The following is a 19,516-nucleotide window of genomic DNA, read 5'->3' as shown; positions in this document are numbered from 1 at the left end:
AAATCCATCCCAAAAGGTACACTTTAAGATTACTCTTCAGTCTCTGTGCAACCGAAATTTATTTTAGCTCACTGGAGCACTGTCAACCTGGGTTACAGAACAAAAACCTCGTGACAGACACAGCAGTATTCCCTCTAGGATAAAAAGGGCTTGTGTTTAATCCTCTGTCAATCAGGGGTGGGAGAGTGGGTATTCCCAAAGGAATCTAAGTGTGCAGAACTGGTTCCTTAGAGAGATGTGGCTTTATAGGCAAACAACACAGCACAGTGAGGAGAACATGGCCAATTCTATCTTATGAGAAGTTATGTTATATGTTGCAAGGACACTACATTCAAGGATGTGCAAAATCAGATGGAATCTTGCTTACTCAGGCCTGCATGACCCAATTCATCTAAAAATTACTAATTTCCTACTTTAATGTTTTTAATCCTGTGCCCCTTCTTTCCAGGTGAGTTCTCTCTCATTCTCTCTCTCTCTCTCTCTCTCTCTCTCTCTCTCTCTCTCTCTCTCTCTCTCTCAAACTGTGTTCAAGAGTTCAACTTTAGACCACTTACCCTCTCTGACTGTTTCCTCATCTATCAAATTGGAGTCATAATGATAATAATACTTGAGGTAATTATGAAGATACAATGAGACAATATGTCCACAGAAACAGCTCTAAAATCAGGATAGTGCTCTCTCTCTTCCTCGTGGAACAGGGAGGATCTATGTCAAATAAAGTTATGAAAACGCTGTTTAATATTTTTACAAATGTTAAGCCTAAAAAAAAAAAAATCATAACTCGCTAGAGTCGCATCTCCTCTTTGGTGATTGGAGAACTCACCCATGTTTGGGAAAAGTTACCCAGCCCTGTCAACACTCCTGCAAACCACCTGCCTCCCCGCTCCCTCCCCGCACCCCCAAGACCAGCAGAGAGGGGGACACAGCTCAGCGTTTATTTTTGGACCCGGCTGACTAAAAATACCGCCGCCTTCCTGTTTGATCACTCTCCCTTTTGACCTGAATGGATCGCGGAGCCCGGAGCCGCGCCGCCCGCCCCACCCTCGGCCCGCTGTCCTTTAAAGGAGAAGGGCGTGGGGACGCATTTCCGCCGCCCGGGGTACCGAAGGGAGCCGCGGGGCAGGCAGGGGCCGCGGCCCGCTGACGTCAGGGCAGCGCTCCCCTCGGCTCGCGCCGCCCGGCAGAGGCCGCCCGGAGGGCGGGGTCAGCCTCGCGCTGGGATTGGCTGGCCACGCGCGAGCGCCCGCGCCGGTTGGCTGGCGGGGTTTTAGAGGGAGTCTCGCTCTCCAATTAAAGCAGCCAGGCGGCGCCCGGCCGCGCACAGAGCTCCCCCCGCCCGCGAACTTGGCCATTCAGCCGCTGCGGTCCCCGCCGCGCGCCCTCGCGCCTCTGCCTGAGAAGCCAGGCGCTGTCCCTCCGCCCCAGAAGAAGATGGCAAAGGTGGCTAGGGACCTCAACCCAGGAGTTCAAAAGGTGAGCGGAGTTCTGCCTGTATTTACCCAGATCCTTTCTTTCACTTGTTTTCCCTGTCCATCTGTTGGCGGAGACTTGTCTGGAGGTAATGAGGAGGAGACAGTTACTAAGTTCCAAGACTGCATAGAAAACAAAATAGGTGGGAATATATGTTTGAGCTAACAGGCACACATCCCCCAATCCACCCTCTGAGCCATTTGTGTAGAGTATTTATTTGCAAAGTGTCTTAATTCCTTGGTGACGCTAGTTAAAATTTAATTAAGGTAAAACTTTGTGTGTGATCCTATTGTCTGTAAAGGGAAAAACTCTAGCTTCCTCACTCCTTGCCTTCTCAAGTGACTGAAATGAGGGCGGGGGGCATGTAATATTTACTCACAAGGAGTCTCCCCTTTTGCTATCATCCTAATATTTTGTGTTTTTCCCCAACAAACACACAACAACAACAACAACAACCAATTTTTTAGTTGATGATGTTGGCAGTGGCAGCAGTTCCAGCACAAGAGAACTAATTTCTGTCCCCAGGGTGTGCACATTTCTCTTTCAAGAAAGGCTGGACTGGAGCCCAGAAGGTCACGGGTAAACTACTGCACAGAGGCCTGTGGCTGGGCTTCTAGCTCCAATGTCCTGTGCATCCCTTACCTGAATGCAAATGGGAGAGGGCACAGACTGGAGATCTAGATGACATGTGACTAGAAAGGAAGCTCAGAGAGACAGCCTAAGCTCTCCAAATGGGGAAGCTGAGCAGCAGGGTCACGGAGAGTTGGTTCCAGCTGGCGGCAGAGTGTAAGGAAAGCCTTGGGCATTCAAACTTGGGACCTGCCACTTTTTAACTGCACCATATTGACCAAGTCACTTTTCTGAGCCTCAGCTTTCTTGTCTCCAATGTGGGAATAAGCCCTACCTCCCCTACTAGCCATAACAGCAGGGATGGTGACACTGTGGGTTAATCTCCCAAAGCAGTAATTATTAAACTGTGACTTCAGGGCAAAGTCCTCCTTAAATATCTGCCATTATCTGTGGGGTAGAATGAGAGGGAAGAAAAAAAGACTATGTTAGAATCAAAATAAAAATGCAAGCCAGCTCCTTAGGGTCACAGCATTCACCATCTAGTTTATAGTTGCATTCTTCTATGATGAATCTGCCCAGACCCCACACAAAGTCCAGTGGATCTTTCTGAATGTGTACACCATGTCAGATTTAATCTGGGCATCTCTCTGGAATGCACCATGCCTCATTGCATCTGCCAGACTATTTGCAGAAACAAGTCATCCCTCTGTCTGTGGCATTCCCATAATACTTTGGACCTTTGGAAGATACCTATTAATTTCTACCTAGTAGAAAGTTATACATGCAGTGCTCTTACTTCTCTACACATATTTCTGAACTCCTTGAGGGCAAACCTTTCTTGATCATCTCTGTTTTAACATAGCACACCATATAACACATAGCAGGATTCAAAACACTGAGTGAACCACTGAGAATATCTGTCCAGCTAAGACCATACTGTTTGTACAGGACACATATGCATTATTATTTTTTAGCTTATTGTAGCACTGTGATATTTGTGTATCTGAACTGTCTCCCCAAATTCAAACCAAGTAGAAAAGTTATGGGCTAAGGTGCCAGAGTTCCAGTGTCCTCTTGAAAGTAAAATGATTTTGGGGCATTTTGAATATAAATTGGTTGGTTAATATGCAAAGTGAGATGAGGTACATGGAAACCCCCCTCCTCACCACTGTTTTGAACACTGCTTGGAGAAATCCTTGTTTTTATTTTCCTTTGCATAAGAAAGTATGATTATACAGATCAGAGGTAGAACATGTTCTCCTTCTTGTCACCCCCTGGTGCCAACTTCCTTGACCTGCAAAGGGTTTATTTTCCATTTAGATCCAATTACAGGCTTAAAGAAAGAATGTGGTGGGTAGAGATGAAAGGGCAGATATTTTTCACCTCATGAGACTGTGACACTCTGGAGGAAGATCACCACCTTGTAGATTAACCAGTGCCTTCAACTCAAAAAGTGTAGAGGAAAGAAGTGGAAGAGAAGCTCGCCTTGCTGAACTGAACATTGCAGAAGTGATTAAGCACTGACATATCAGCAGCATGCTGAAAAGCTTTTATTGCATATTTACTTTTTAAATCTGCAGCAGTGGGGGGTTTTATAACACTTGGCTTCAGGATGCATAATCACACTCAGACATTTTGAAACAATTTCAGAGACTCTTAGAGTTGCAAGGAACCTACTTACAAAATGAGAAATGGCTTTAAATGGCATACACACTGTCTCCACTGCCCTGTCCCCAAGGTGAGGGAGGGAATCCCCAGCAACTGAAAAGTCATAAAAAGATCTTCAACACAGAACATAAAATCCAGTCACTGGGCTAGCCTCACAGGTCATCTAACCAGTTCCAGACAGGCTGAGGGACTTACTATAGGTTGTACCCACACATCATGGCAGAGCTTAGGAATTTCTCAACTTCTCTCACCCTTGATAAGTCAGATGCTTTCATTGGCTACTCATGAGCCGTTATTGGCTTTTCTGCTGGGAAAGGATTTTCTACTACAGAGATTTCCCCAAGAATGGTGAAATTGCCAACATTTCTTGGTAGCAGAGTCTTGAAAGTAAAATGCCATTCTTGGTGAAACCAATCACTAATATGAATTTGTTCTTTGTGTTTATTAAGAATGCTGATTATTGGCCGGGTGTGGTGGTTCATGCCTATAATCCCAGCACTTTGGGAGGTGGAGGCAATTGGATTGCCTGAGCCCAGGGGTTCAAGACTAGCCTAAGCAACATGGCAAGATCTCATCTCTACAATAAATTTAAAAATTAGCTAGATGTGGTGGTGTGTGCCTACAGTTCCAAATACTTAGAAGGTTGAGATAGAAGGAATTGCCTGAGCCCAGCAGGTTAAGGTTGCTGGAGCTGTGAGCATGCCATTGCACTCCAGCCTGGATGACAGAGTGAAACTCTGGCTCAAAAAAAAAAAAAAAGAATGTTGGTTACTAGTATTACTAGTATAGGCTTTGACCTCTGATCTGGGTTCAGACCTCAGCTCCACTGAGCTGTGTGCTGTGTGCTCTTGGGAAAACTGAGTCTGTGTCCTCACCTCATTTGAAAATTGAGAAAACGCCGGGCTCGGTGGCTCAGCCTGTAATCCCGTGCCTTTGGGAGGCTGAGGTGAGTGGATTGCCTGAGCCCACGGGTTCGAGACCCGCCTGGGCAGTGAGACCTCATCTCTACAATAAATCAAAAATTAGCTGGGCGTGGTAGCGCACGCCTGTAGTTCCAGCTGCTTGGAAGGATCGCCCGAGCCCAGCAGGTCGAGGTTGCAGTGGCCGGGAGCGGCCACTGCACTCCAGTCTGGGCGACAGAGTGAGACTCCAACTCAAAAAAAAAAGAAAATTGAGAAAACAATAGCAGCATCTATTTCCCGAGGAGGCTGCAATAGTTAAAAGAGATCATGTATATGAAGGGCTCAACACATAAGAGTTCAATTAAAGTTAGCCATGTTATGGTGGTGATGGTACATTTCAATGAGTATATAAATGCTGAAGGGAGTCTTTTGGTGAATGAAGAGCATACTTTTACTTATAACTATCCCATCTGAAGTGCTACCAACTTTCATTTAGCTGAACCTAAGCCAGTTGCTCAGCCTTGATAAGCTAGGACAATGATCAATGACCTCTGCCTTCATTCTCACCCAAAAGATGTAAAACCTGCTTACACAAAACAGAGCCTTTCCTTTTAAATATGAATTGCCAGTCATTGAGCATCTCACTCAGGAGTTACAGAATTTTAGACTTGGAAGGGGACTTGGAGCTCTTTCTACTTTTTGGATAAGGAAACCGAGGCCCAGAGGAATCATACTCCTTATCAGATTTTGCCAAGAAGGTATCCTGAAGCCTGTTAGGTTCTGCAAGAACACAGATCCTTTGACTTCCAAGGAACCATTTGCAGGAATTTAGAAAGGGCTAGAACAAAGAGATCTAAGAGCATGTTCACTGTTGGCTCTGTAGGTGCTGATCAACGTGCAGAGGCTTATATTTGTCACCCCTCGACTTGATACCCAAGGAGTAATAAGTGCATTGTCAGATTCGACTGGGCATCTCGCTCCACACTGCTCCACATCACGGCCCTCTTGGCTTTCCTGACCTCCAGGCTAGCCCTTCCCTCTGTACTCAGCCTTTCTTGCTTTCACCTCCAGTTCCTACAGTGTGCAAAACTGCTGGCACATCACCCGGGCAGGCCGGTCCAACGTAAACACGGCTCCTCGAGAATTGTCGTTGGCTCCTTCAATCTTAAAAACATATTAAGCTGTCACTTAAAGACCCTAATAGCCGAGACATTGGAGACATGCCCATAGGTGTATAAGCAACTTGGCCTAAAACAGAGCCTTATTTTTTAAAAACAGAAATAAATTATCCAGGTCTCCTAAAAGATCTCTAAAAAACAGATGCTGAAGTCATTACTTTGTAAATTGCAGATTCTTGTCCTAGTTTGCAGGTGTGTCTGAATATGTGGGGTTAGGGGCTGACAGTTGACCTTCACCAATGCATTTGCCACCTGTGGTGGTGGGAGGCCGGAAAAGGCTTAATCAGATCATCTCTAAGCCATCTCATCTCCAAGACTAGGGGACTAGCCCAGAGCTCACCAACACTCCTACAAGTAGGAAGGTGAAAAAATGACTTTGAGATTCCCCTCTGAAAGATCCTTAGATTGATATTTTCTCTGCATTAACTGACTAAAGGTGACAAGGAAGTATGGGCTGAATTCAGCAAAGGCTGAGGACCAGGAGAGAGGGGCTGCTGTCTGGGCTTTTGTGTGTCTTTCCCCCACTCAGGCCACTGCTGGTGATGAAAAGGTAAAGAGTGGAGAAGTGAAGAGATGGTTCTTCTTGCAACCCACTGGAGCTGATGGGGCTCCAGAGGAGGTATTTGATTTGATTTTGGGAAGTCGAATCATTCTTTCTTTCCAACTTACACATTCAAGATAGTTTGTTTGTAAGAAAGTGGAGATTTGCCATGATAAGTAACAGAACTTGAGAGTTCTTATCTCCCTACCATTCGTCCAACACCATTTAAATCTTTATTTTAAGAACAGATTTCTGGCAAGGGGACTGAGTCATTGCAATAACTGCAGACATTTACTCACTGGGTGACACTGGGCAGTCACCTTTCCTAGGAAGAGGCAGAACTCGGATGAGACACAAGCTTCCTTCTGCCTCCAGCCCACTGGCCTTTCCTTTATGTGAGTTCATCTCCCAAATAACAAATGAGTGTGGCAAAATAGGCCTAAAGCTTGATTCCAGTGAAAACAGATTGTGGAGCAGCTTTTCAGAATATCCAAACGAAGAGACAGCTGCTGCTCTTGAAGAACCTTTGTTTGGATATAGCCCCACAACCTCTACCATGTGATAACAGGAAGAGGATTTGGCCGACAGCTGCCACAATCTTCCCAGGTGCAGGGTCACCAGCCACTTCTTCAGGAGTCCCTCAAGATCACAAAATTTCTTTAACCTCACATGGAACATCTGGGGTGTCCAGAACCATTCTTGGAGCTTCACACATATCAACAGCACGTGTCTGCAAAAGTTCTAGAAAATACTTTCTGTGAAGCTTTTATAGAAAGAGTTAAATATGAAGTTGGATTTTAAGACCAAGATTTTTTAGTGACTGAAATGTAAACTTGGTATCTAAGCCTAAATATTTGATACAGAAACTGTTTTTATAAAAGCAAATGATAATGCAAAGCGTTATGACAAATGACAAAGCTTTGTAAAACTCCCAAATCAGTTCCTTGGCTCTTATCTGCTCTTTTATGTGAGAAGCAAACCCTTTTACTTTTTTTTTCTCAGAAAGGATGTGTTTGTTCTTACTTTTATCATATATTTGGACTCTTGCCTCCCAACAGACTTATCTGTTCTCTGTTAGGGACAGAGAAGTTTGGGGCTAAACAAAAGAGAGGAAGGAAAGACCTGTCTCGAGGACACAGAGCTGCTTGGTATTTTCTTGTGTGTTATTTCATTTAGCCTTAAGAACTACCATGCAAAAATATTGGTGTCCTTTTTACACGAGTAAGTTAATACTAAGAGTTTAAAATGATTTGCCTAAAGTCACACAATGACAGGTTAACAACTTAAACTCAGGCCTGATTCCAAAACTTAAACTATTTCCACCATACAAGAAACAGCATTCATCAGAAGCAAATATCTAGTGGAGAGGGACTATGTTTATTACGAAGTGCTTCATGCACAAATCAAGTTTTTCTGCCCCATTGAATTCTTTAATAGTCTGACTCAGGAATTGTCCAGTGCTCCATGTTACCAAGCATCTGCACCACTCTGATATCTTAGTCACTACCAGTGTATACCATCACCTACCCCAAATCAAAACTATTTCCCGGGTGTAGAATAAAAGCTTTCTGGATTTCTCCTGGTGTTCTAGGTCAGTGGACCTCTCTAAGCAAAAGGATAGCAGAGACACCTTTTAAGGAATTATATATATTATCCCAGTACTTTTTTAAAAACCATAAAATCCTAGTCTAGAGCTCTCAGGGAATTCTAGCCTGGGAATAAGCTTGGCCCAAGAATGTACATCTCTGCATGCCTGGTCAGCCTGACTCACAGTCTACCCAATAATATGTAAATCAGGACCAAGCCAAACATGGCTCAGGTCCCCACCAGGACATCAAAGGAAATAAGATTTCTAAGAGGGAAGAAATTAAAAGTTCCATTTGGCAAGTCACTATTTCGAAGGACAAAGAAGTTCTGGTGTTCAACCCAAGGCAGCTGTTTCAAATCCATGTGATTTGTTTATAGATTGATTATTTTTTCTCCTCCTCCTGTTTTAAAACATTGAATTCTTTGTAAAATGTATCTTTGGAGACAAATGCTAATGAATCATTCTTGAAAAGAGCTGAGCTGACTCTAGTGATCTGTTTGTTCAACCTCCTCATGTTGCTGATGGACAGGAGGGAAGAGTGACATCCGAAATTGACATATGATGTAACTGAGTGGTTCCAGGACCAGCTACTGACTCACAGCACCTTTTATGAATGAAGGGGGAAAGAATGTTTTCTCTATTTTGTCACTTCCCTACCCTGATTTTGTGTCAACTTCACAACATCAAACTTTAGAAGGTCAGGTGAATATTTTGTATATGGACTTAGCTTTGGCCACAAGGTTCAGAAGCTATTCAAGGAGTGGTTAAACACACAACGTTTGAAAGCATAAAGATTTAGATGTGTCTTGCGGTTCTGCTGCTTGAGAAGTCTGCAATCTTTGCGGGGTTTCTTATTCTTCTGGACTTCTGGTTTCTCATTTGAGAAATAAAACTAAAGTAGATCTACATTTAAGAAATAATTTAATGAAATAAAGCACATAAAGTGCTTGGATATATAATATGTGCTCAGTAAATATTTCTTCCTGATGCACAGTGCTGAAATCTCCTTGGTTGTGAAGTGCTGGAATGTGGAAGACCAAGTTCAGTTTATCTACATCACGTGTGGCTTCTAAAATATCAAAGAATCTTCTCTTTATAGCTAAATTTGGACCTAGCTATAAACTTAGGCCACATCATACGCAAAATCATGAGATCAGCAACAATTTGTCTTGGGTGTCCAATTGCTAGCTCTTCTAAAGCAGCCCTCCCCTTGCCCAGTACCAGTCGTTGACCCCTGCTGTGTTTCAGGTGCATACCTTGGGTGTCTTGCTTGTAAGGCAGGGTAATAGTCACCCATTTCTTCATACAGAAAATATTTATTTAACACCTGTTATGTGTCAGCCACTGTGCAGAATACAAGACAATGAATAAGAAAGCTTTGGTTCCTGCCATGCAGACTTAAGTCTGGAGGAATTCATTTTTTATAAGGCAGGAGAAAGGTCAAATAATGCCAGTGTCTTAGGATTCCATGTGTTTCTGAACCTCCCTCCTCCTCAACACACATACCTTTTCCTCCTTTCCCACTACCCACAGATTTTTCCAGGACTGCACACCTTTGGAGCCATATTCTGACCCTAGTCATCATTGACAATGTAACTGGAATGAGTGTGATAGTTATTCTCCTAGTTTCTTCCCATTTAGGAAGAAACCACCTGAGGCACTGAATGAAGAATCTGTGGCAAGAGGGACTTCTGGAAGCTCTCAGGTCCCACCAGTACCCAGCAGCCCCTTCGGCCTTCTAGCAGAGATGTGGGTGGTAGACCAGTTGTCTCTGCTCAGCATATGTCCTCAGAGACAGCTGAACACCCTTGGCTACATTTTTTTCATAGTGTTGATGTCAGGGACACCAAAGGGCAGGAGCACAGGGAAAGGGCTCTTGACTGACTAATAACTCCATAAGAAACTTGTCCTTAAAAAGAGAGCATCTATTTGGGCTGTATGACTCAGTGGCGTTTCTAGGTTCTGATTCATGAGGATGACCACCAAGGTGACTGACCTGGGTAATCTGTTGGCTGAAAGGTGGAGAGAAAGTGGATCCCAGCTTTGCCCTCATCCTGGAGAAGAGCCACCCTACCTACCAAGACATGCCTGTGCTCCCCAACCCAGCCCTGGCTCTGTGGCCAGCCTGTTTCCTTGCTAAGATCTGGTTCTAATGGGAGAAGAAGTCAATAAATGGAGGCTTCTTATTTTAAAGAAAGTATAAAAGGGAGATTTAAAAAATCTTGTTAGTGGATAGAGTAAAGGTTTTTTAACTGGGTATCTATAGAATTGAGGTGTCAGGGAACTTAAATGAGGAAAAGTACCGGATCTTTCTATCTCTAACTTCTAACTGAAATTTAACATTTCCTTCTATTATGAATAAAGGCAAAAAGCCCTGGAAGTTTAGCAGCCCCTGTGCTTTTTAAACCAGGCATCTTATATCCTATTACAGTTGAGACAGATCCCCAACATGCCATTTATATTCATCCCTGCTCTGAAATTACAGTGATTAGACCCACTGCTAGATCTTCTTAATTAGACTAATAAAGGTACATATGTTACTAAGTCACAGATCTGTTTTTATATATTGATACTATTTTAGTAATACTGTTTTCTGTATTTTTACTTTATTCATTTAAAACATTGTTCTAAGAATAAATATTCTCATGTCAGATAGCCAACAGAACTCAAAAATATTAAGAAATATCAAGACAAAGCTTTTCCAGTATCATATACACATGTGCATATATTAAACATGTGTGCACACACACGTAACTATCGTGGATTGAAATCTGAGGCCCTCAGACTAAACAAACTGGGTTCAAATCCCAGTATTGCCACTTAGTTCTTCTTATCTTAAATAAGTCATATTAGTTCTTAGCCTCAGCTTCTTCATCAATAGGATGGATCTAAGAGTGATTGTACTCTTAAGAAGAGTCTAAGTTCTTAGCACAGGACTTGACATATAATGAATGTGTGTATTAGACATAGGTATCATTACCTTTAAAATAACTAATGAGAGTGAAATGGTAAACAGTTATGGTTGAGAAAAAGCAGAATAAGTTCTCAAAATATTGTTATCACAACATAATAATATCAAAATCATTATTTTGGTGAAACTTTTTAACCCACATCTGATTTGTCCAACTATAAGAAGTTAACTTGTTCAAACATATATTACACAATTGTTATGTGCCAGGGACTGAGCTGGGAAAGAAATAAAAGGAAAGGAATACCCAAACCTGATAGATTTAGAAAAAGAACAGCCTACTCTAATCATCGAAGAATCACAGCAATACCTAAAGACTTTGCCCAGAGGTACAAATGTGGGACTGAGGGGGATCAGAAAAGGAAGTACTTAATCTTACCTGGGTAGGTCAGGGAAGGCTTCCCAAGGAAGGGATATTTGAGCTGAGTGTTGAAAGACAAAGATGAATGAGTTGTTAGGATCAGGTCACATCTAGTGTTGTGCCTTCCAAATATGACACCCATATTCTCCATCCTATTTGATTTCCAACTTGGGGAATATCATCCATATTGGACTGTGGTGAAATACATTCCAATATAACCACTCATCCCCAGGTGCACATCTTTTATTTTCTTATCTGAGAACTTGTTCCTCTTCCTCTCAACCAAAATACTTTGGGGTGGCAGGATAGCAGGGCCCACTAGGCTGGCATGTAGAAAACTTCTTAAGTAAGTGACTTGAGACTCTCCCAAGCCCAAGCGATGGAGTTCCAGCAAATTCACCAGTTTGAATTTTTGAAGGAAAATATAAACTCATGTTGTGATAACAACAAAAAAAAGAGGACTGAGAATATGCAATATATACAGAAAGAAAGGAATATTCACATCACACACACACACACACACACACACACACGCACACAAAACCTCTGCACGATTTCATACACCCCATGTGAGTAGAACATGAGAACACCATTCAAAGCACCATGGGATGTATGTGTGTGCCCTGAGTTTCCCCTTGAAACTGAAGTCACTTAAATGATAATTAGAGGAAATCCTAAGTAGATTCCTCAATAAACTGTATGGTTACAAATCAGCATTTTGAAATATGGGAATTTAGTTAACAAGATCCAGAATCTTACATCAAAGCAATTCCTCTCATACAACTCTTATTTCAGATTTCTGACTTAAAATCTGGGTCCTTCTTGCCATATTTTAGAACAGGTAATGCATCAAAATGAAACACACATGGTTTGGATAGCAAAATGCCACTAGGATGATTATCCTTAATTTTTGTCAGTTGCATATGAAGCATGAAACAGAGAAAAAAAATCCCAGATGATTCCCTGCCAGTTATCTGGAAAATAAAATTATGATGATCATCTCCATGTTTGCAAGGTCCTGAAGAAAGGGAACGATTTCATGGAAACACTTTGTTTCCTCAAGTCTATCCTCCTACACAGCCAACAGGCCCAAACAGCCCATGGGGAAAACACAACCCCGTAATAACATCCACAGCTAATTAAAATGGCTGTCATCACCTACCTCTGCATGTTTCCTTGATGGGCGCAGGGATGGGACCATCGCATAAAAAAAATCATCATATACATTCTTGAATAATATTTGTACTGTATGCATCAGCAATCAAAATAAAAATTTTAGAGGCAGATAGGGCTTTAGAGATTCTCTAGGTCAACTTCCCTTTTTAACAGTAAAGGAAGCAGATCCTGCAAGGCTATATGACTTGTTCAAGGTCACAGAGCTAGTTAGTTTAAGAGCTAGAATTTAGGCTATCATAGCATTTCAAGTTCAGAAAGACTTTTTAAAACTCGGTTTTGTCTAACACTCCATCCAAAACCTTAAACGTGAGATGAACTGTGTAGCCAGATGCTGTCAGAATACTACTGAGGAACACTCACACCTCCTGAACATGTCTACTTTTTTTAACTCCTCTAATTATTATAAACCTCTTTCTTATTTTGAGCTAAAACCTCTTTGTGTGTGTAAATTCTCACCATTGGTTTCTTCTTGGTAGGTTCAAGGATACAACGGCCACTTCTTTCCTAAAATTCTAGTCCCAGTTCACCTACTAATTCCTACATTTTGGTCAGGATGAAGGTCACAACATCTATTCCTTGGGTTTCTTTCTACCTTCAGGGAGACCTGGTGTTGGTTCTGAGCTGAGTGAAATGGCCAACGGGCCTCCCCCAGTGATTGGGGATTGGTTTTATGACTTGTGCCAGCTCCTCCACCTGGCACAAGTCATAAAACAATTATTTTGTTTCTTGGAAGAGGACTTTAAAGTAGAAAAGCATGGCAAGAGAGAGGGACTAGGCAGCTTTAAAACACCAAGAGAAGAACACCAAATCCATGTCATAAACACTTAAGAAAAATCTGCACTGTTGCACATGCAAAGCACCTGAATTTTAAAGAAAACGGAAAAGGAGAAGAGTATGTATATATAGATATATATGTGGACGTTATTATATTGATTGATAGATAGATAGATTGACAGATAGATGGCTAAGGAAGAAAAGAAGAAATCCTTGATAAATATAGGAAGTATTCAAGATTTTTAAAAAACTGTAAAGTTGTCATCACTTATTACTATATGGAATACTAGAACAGTAAGCAAGTGACCAAATTTTTCTTCCTTGTGACTTTTCCAGTTGGAAGCAGTGCTCAATAAACAAATGTGAAAGTTGACCATCAAAATGAACTTGCTTTCATTAAATGATACCACTGAGAAAGTGAAAGTCAACCCATAGAAATATAATGTTCATATATATTTACCTGGGTTGTATTCAGAATATAGAAATAACTCCTACAAATCAATCTTTAAATCTAGTTTTTTAAAAAATAGGTGAAGACTTGAGTAGGCATGTCATAAAAGAAGATGTCTGAATGGAAAAAAGTGTTGAAAAAGGTGCTCACTTCCATTATTCATCAGATAAGTACAAATTGAAAACACAATGAGATAACATTATGCATTTAGAATAATGACAAAATTAAATATTGACAATACCAAGTGTTGGAAAGAATGTGGAACAACTGGAACTCACATGCATTGCAAAGGAAGAATGTACAATGATATAACCACTGTGAAAAACTGGTAGCTTCGAATAAGTTAAATACATACCTACCCTATGATACAACAATTTCACCTTTAAGTATATATCAAAGAGAAAGTAGCACAGATATTCACACACACAAAAAAAAAAACTTGGACAATAATATTTGGAGAAGTTGTATTCATAATAGCCCCAAACTGGAAACAATTCAAATCTCTAGCTACAGGAGAATGGATAAGCAAATTGTTTTATATTTATACAACAAAGCATTACTTAGTAATAAAAAAAGTAACATATTCAATATTATGAATAATATTAAACATATTGGACAGAAGAAGAAACCAGACATAAAAGTGTATACACCATATTATTCCATTTACATTTTGTTCAAAGACAGGCAAAATCTAATCTACAGTGAGAAATCAGAAGAGTGAACACCTTTACAGGAAAACGTGTTTATTGACTAGAAAAGGGCACGAGAGAGAACGTGCTCTGTATTTTTATCTGGTTGGTGGTCACATGGGATATAAGTAGAGAGTAGTCAAGAGAACACTTGAAATAAGTGAATTTTTAGTCTATGCTAATTTTGCTTTGAAGTACTATTAGAAAATAACAAAGACAAAATTTGATAAATAGTTGGAAAGGGATATATACCCAAGCTACAGAAGATGTGAGGACAAAGGAGTGGAGGGTTGAATTCTTACTGCAGCCCCATGAAGATATCTTGTTAAGGGATAACTTTGTCCCAAACAGCTGCACTAGGACTCTTAAAAATCTTTCCATTGACTTTAGTCTGGCATTAAAATTTCTATGTGATGAGTTTTTTTCTAAGCCACATCTTCCAGTACAACATTCTTCCCCCCAAACTGATCTGTCACTCATTCCCTGAACATACTCTTTCTTCCACTTATGCTGGCTAAGAGGGCTTTCTTCTCTATGGGCCAAAAATTCATCCATTCCTCTGTGCCCTACTCCATGGATTTATTCTCCTACTAAATGCACGCTTAATTTTCCAAATGGCCCTGGAACATCCGCAATTGCTGTCTTTCCTGCTTAACTCCTGTATCATCACATCCTGTTTACACTGAAATTCTCCATGTGCAAGCTCCTTAGGGTCAGAGACCATGCCTTATTCCCCTTTGTGTGCATTCCCATTGTGTGCCTGTTTTTGAACATAATACAAATGAAATAATACAGATTCCTGGCACACCATAAGGGTTCAAGAATGCTAGTGGATAGTAAAGGGAATGGAATGGAATCAGGAAGTTGGAGAGAGAAGGAAAGGCATCAAAAGAGTTAAGAACAGCTTTGTTCTCCTTCCTGGCAGGGACAAGGAATTCTGAGGGGATAGAAAGAGGGAAAGAGAGTATGAAAGTGGAGGATACCAACAGCCATGGAATAGAATAGGGGAGACCATTAACCTCTTCCAAGACCCCTCAGTGGGGCCCCGCACATGTTGCCTTTCGACTCTGGACCAAGATCAGAACTGGCAAGGTAGAGTGTGCTGGGGGGAGACTCTTTGGTAGCACTGAGGAGTGAACTTAAGATGGAAAGGAAATGAAAGTGAGAGGAATGGGGGAAGGCAGCAAGCCAAACCAGACCCTGAAGTTTTGATGTATGGTCCCAACTTTTATTCCCTTTCTTCAGACTTGTCTACAGAAAGATTGGCTTTAGGATGGTGGACAAGCCAATTCTTGATTCATTTCCCTTTTTCAAACAACTGACTTGAACCTTCATCTGAAACTTGAGGCCCTCTCTTTTTGGCTGGGAGTCTCTTGAGCACGGACTTCAATGATTTCTGTGGTCTGGGAAGGCAGTTGGCCCAGGTCACTGAACAACAGCAGCCACATCTCAGGAGGGCTGGCCCCCCTGAGAGATAAGAGCCAGGGGGACGACTGAAAACTGGCAGAAACTTAGTGCAAACCACTCATAGCTCAGACCGCTATCAACTTTACATTTCTAGCCCTTGATGAATATTTATACCAAAATAGGGCCAGTGGAAAAGTTCCATCTGTGAGAATTTTAAGAGTTTTGCCTTTCCTCAGCCACGTTGACCAAACTCAGGAAAGCGGAAGAATCTTTGCCAAGTACATGCTCTTTGAAGTGCAAGAAATTCTGAGAAGGCCCTGGACTCATCATATTTCTTCTTATCCTGAAGGCTTAGAATTGGCACTCACTTAAAAAAAAAAAACACAATATCAACACCTCTCTGGTGCTTTATAATTTTCGCCAAGCCCTTGACACCATGCTGACCACAAACACTCTTTTGAAGGAGTGGATAAGTCTATTCAAAATTTTGCTAGGCAAAATTGCTTTGTTGGCTGATATTTTAAAAATCTGAATGGTTCAATCAATCACTTTAATTCTCTTCTTTACTTTGCTAGTAAGAGAAAAGGCCTCAAAATTTCTCCCTGGTTTTATTAGTCATCCCCTACTGCTCAGAACCAAAACAACAAAAATTTCAACCACATTCTTCCCTTGATGTGAGGGGCTTAAATAGAAGCCTTACTCTTACAGGACTCATTTTAACTGCTTTTATCAAGCACGAGTCATGTGTCAGGCCTTGTTCTACATTACTTTTTCCTAATCTTTACATCTAACATATGGTGCAGGTGAGAAGACTAAGGTTCAGAATGGCTAGGTAAATTGCCATAGTTACATAGCTAGTCATGATGAATAGGAATTTAATGTAGGCAGCTCGCTCCACAGCTCTACCTCTTCACTCTATATGAAAATCTAAACAGCTCCAGAATCTGAAAATTTTAGGGCACCAACATGACACCTCAAGTGGAAATGTCCAGACCTGACCTCATGTGCATAAACTTTGCTTCATGTACAACATTTTTAAAAATATTATATGAAATTACTTTCAGGTTATACATATAAGATGTCTATGAAACATAAATGAATTTCATGTGTAGTTTTGGGTTTGTCCCCAAGATATCTCATTGGGTGTATGCAAGTATTCCAAAATTTTAAGACTATCCAAAATCCAAAACACTCCTGAGCCCAAGCATTTTGGGATAAGGGATGCCCCACCTGTATTATCTCTCATCTATATCGAACATGTTTTCAGTGTTCCAGAAGTGTGGGCCATAGATTTGTTTATCTCAAGAAGAATTTAGTTGATATACAGATGTGTATTAAAAACAGTGAACCATGTTAGTCAGGATTTACCCTCTCATTTCAGTTTTCTCAGTCTTGTGATTATATCAAAGAGGAAGTGCTACAAGGTCTTTAACATCTTACACACTTGCCCAACTTCTCTTTAAACAGATGGCAAGCAGTCCTCAGGTTCAGGGTTTTTAAAATACAATCGTATCTAGCCACAATGTAATGGTTCATATTTAATTTGTTATGGTAACCTTCTATTTTGTACAGACTTTAGGAATAAAGGGGTTTGTTTTGTTTTTTTCAAGAAATACGTGTTTTAAAGGTGTTCTGCTTAAACAAAAATAAGCCAATCATCACACAGATGGAGGACAATATACATGAAGGAGAACCATGAAGTTTTGTAAGCATCTAATATTCGATTATCCCTCATCTCTACAGCACTTTTCAGTATTCAAAGCATGTTACCTGTATTAACATATTCGATTTTCACAACCACCCCCATGAAGCTGGCAGGGATTATGATTCATTTTAAAGATTTTTTTAAAATGAGTCTCAGAGAGCAGAAGCTGCTTGCCAGGGTCACATAGATTGTGAAAAAAAGTATCCCAGGCTCAGGTTCAAGTCTACGCTCCAACATGCACAGCAAATCATTGCAAAGGAAGGGGTGTATAAAGGGATATCCCAAAGCCATGAGCCAAGACCAGAAATGCCTTGAAAAGTTGCAAAGCTTGAGGATTCTCATCGACTGGCCGAGTTTTCACCATTTCCCAGTGCTTGTCAATACTCTGTTCCATGGAGAAGCCTGCAGTGGGATTTCTCTAGAAAAATGTGATTCTCTCTCTCTAAATAGGATTTTGGCAAAAATACAAGTGTTATATAAAAAGCTATCTAAACAAGTATTTATTGAGGAGCTAGTATGTGCAAGACATTACTCTAGATGGTGGCAAAAGAGCAATAAACTAGACATATATGGACCCTACCTTCCTAGAGTTTGGTCTAGCAGGAAAGAGTGACATTAAAGGGTTATACACACAATTAAATAATTACCATCATGGTGGTTACTACAAATAAGTACAGTGTATAGGGTTTTCTAATGATGGGGTACCTGAAGGACAAATAGTAGTTTAGTAGGTGAAGAAAGAGACAAATGGTCCAAACTGAGGAAAATGCATGTGGGCAGGCTCAGGGGTATGCAGGAATTTGGCATCTTCACTGGGGCATATGGTTAAATGAATAATTCTAAATTTTCTCAAGAGATAATTTTATGGAAAGTAGTTTGACTTCTGTAGCTCTGTTTTACATTTGAATCGTAGCAGATGAATTTTAAAAGCAAGACCTTAAAAGTGAATTATTTGAAAAGCGAATGACCACTCACTAACTTCCATTTCATAAAACAGTTTAGAAATATTTGGCTTGAATAACCTTTAAGGTTCTTTCAGTTCCAAAGATTTATGATTTTCTTACTTGCAGAATCCAACTATATATGACGTGTGCCATTAGATCATTATGTAGGGGGGAAATCAAGGAAAGGATAAAATATTTGAAAGAAGAAGTGTATTTAATGATAGTTTTAAGAACACATGATAGCAAATAAGAGAAGAAGGGAGTCTTTTATAAGAAGGATGCTTGTTTTAAAACAGGAAAACATCTTGCTAAAGGCACTACACTAAAACACAAGTGGTATTTTACCATCAAGGCACCAATGTTGGATGAAGGAAATCCCTTCCCGTGTGTGTGTGTGTATTTGTGTGTGTGTGTGTGTGTGTGTGTGTGTGTGTGTGTTGTGCACACGCGCGCATCAATGCTTCTATTGTCATACAAGTTAGCCTAGGAATCTGGGCAGGAGATTTCTAGCAGGAAGCATTTGCATAAGCAAAACCTTCAGACTTTTAGTAACAGTACTATGCATTCATACTGCACATTTCCTTTTACGATATTAAGATTCAGACAGGCAAAATTAAAAATCCTCCAACAAAGTATGCTAAATCTCCCCTATTTCCAAAATTAACTCCAATAAAAGTGTGTAATCCTTGGAAAGATCAGTAATGCTACAGATTCCACACACACACACACACACACACACACACACACACACACACACACCACCCAAATTACCTTCTTATTGGATGACATTCCTTAGACATCAGGATGCTAAAATCAGAAGCATCTTATAAACATGGGGAGGTATAATAAGTAGGTATTGCTGACCTCAAGCTTATTGATTTATCCTTGAGAACGAGTCTATTAAGGGCCAAAATCTACGAACCATAAAACCAATTAGGATTTAATTTCCAAGTGTAACCTGAAGATACTAGGCCTGGAATATACCAACAGCTTGTTCTCATTTAGGGAATGGGGTGGCAGAGGAATAAGGAGTCCCCATGGGGACTTTATTGTCTTCTTGGCTCCCCCTAAACTACTTGGTAAATCTCTGAATAAGATTTCCTGAGGGTTTGAATAACTTCTGT

General features: G+C 40.8%; 1 protein-coding gene across 4 annotated transcripts in view; it reads left to right on the top strand.

Moving 5' to 3' along the window:
* Positions 1-1,211: 1,211 nt before the first annotated feature.
* LMCD1 (LIM and cysteine rich domains 1) overlaps positions 1,212-19,516 on the top strand; it is a 68,931-nt gene continuing 50,626 nt past the window's right edge. For 2 of the 4 annotated variants that reach the window (XM_008049924.1, XM_008049925.2), the window contains exon 1: positions 1,310-1,473. In XM_008049924.1, coding sequence (XP_008048115.1) covers positions 1,432-1,473 — 42 coding nt within the window. In that variant the 5' untranslated portion in view covers positions 1,310-1,431. Of the gene's footprint in view, positions 1,474-19,516 lie in introns of all 4 variants that reach the window. The other 2 variants (XM_008049926.2, XM_008049927.1) reach the window with 2 other exon arrangements.

This window comes from Carlito syrichta, unplaced genomic scaffold (assembly GCF_000164805.1).
Source record: "Carlito syrichta isolate Samal-C Ts95f unplaced genomic scaffold, Tarsius_syrichta-2.0.1 Scaffold139895, whole genome shotgun sequence".
NCBI classification, from domain to species: Eukaryota; Metazoa; Chordata; class Mammalia; order Primates; family Tarsiidae; genus Carlito; species Carlito syrichta.
The sequence above is the reverse complement of the archived record's forward strand: the minus strand, read 5'-3'. Positions and strand labels throughout refer to the sequence as shown.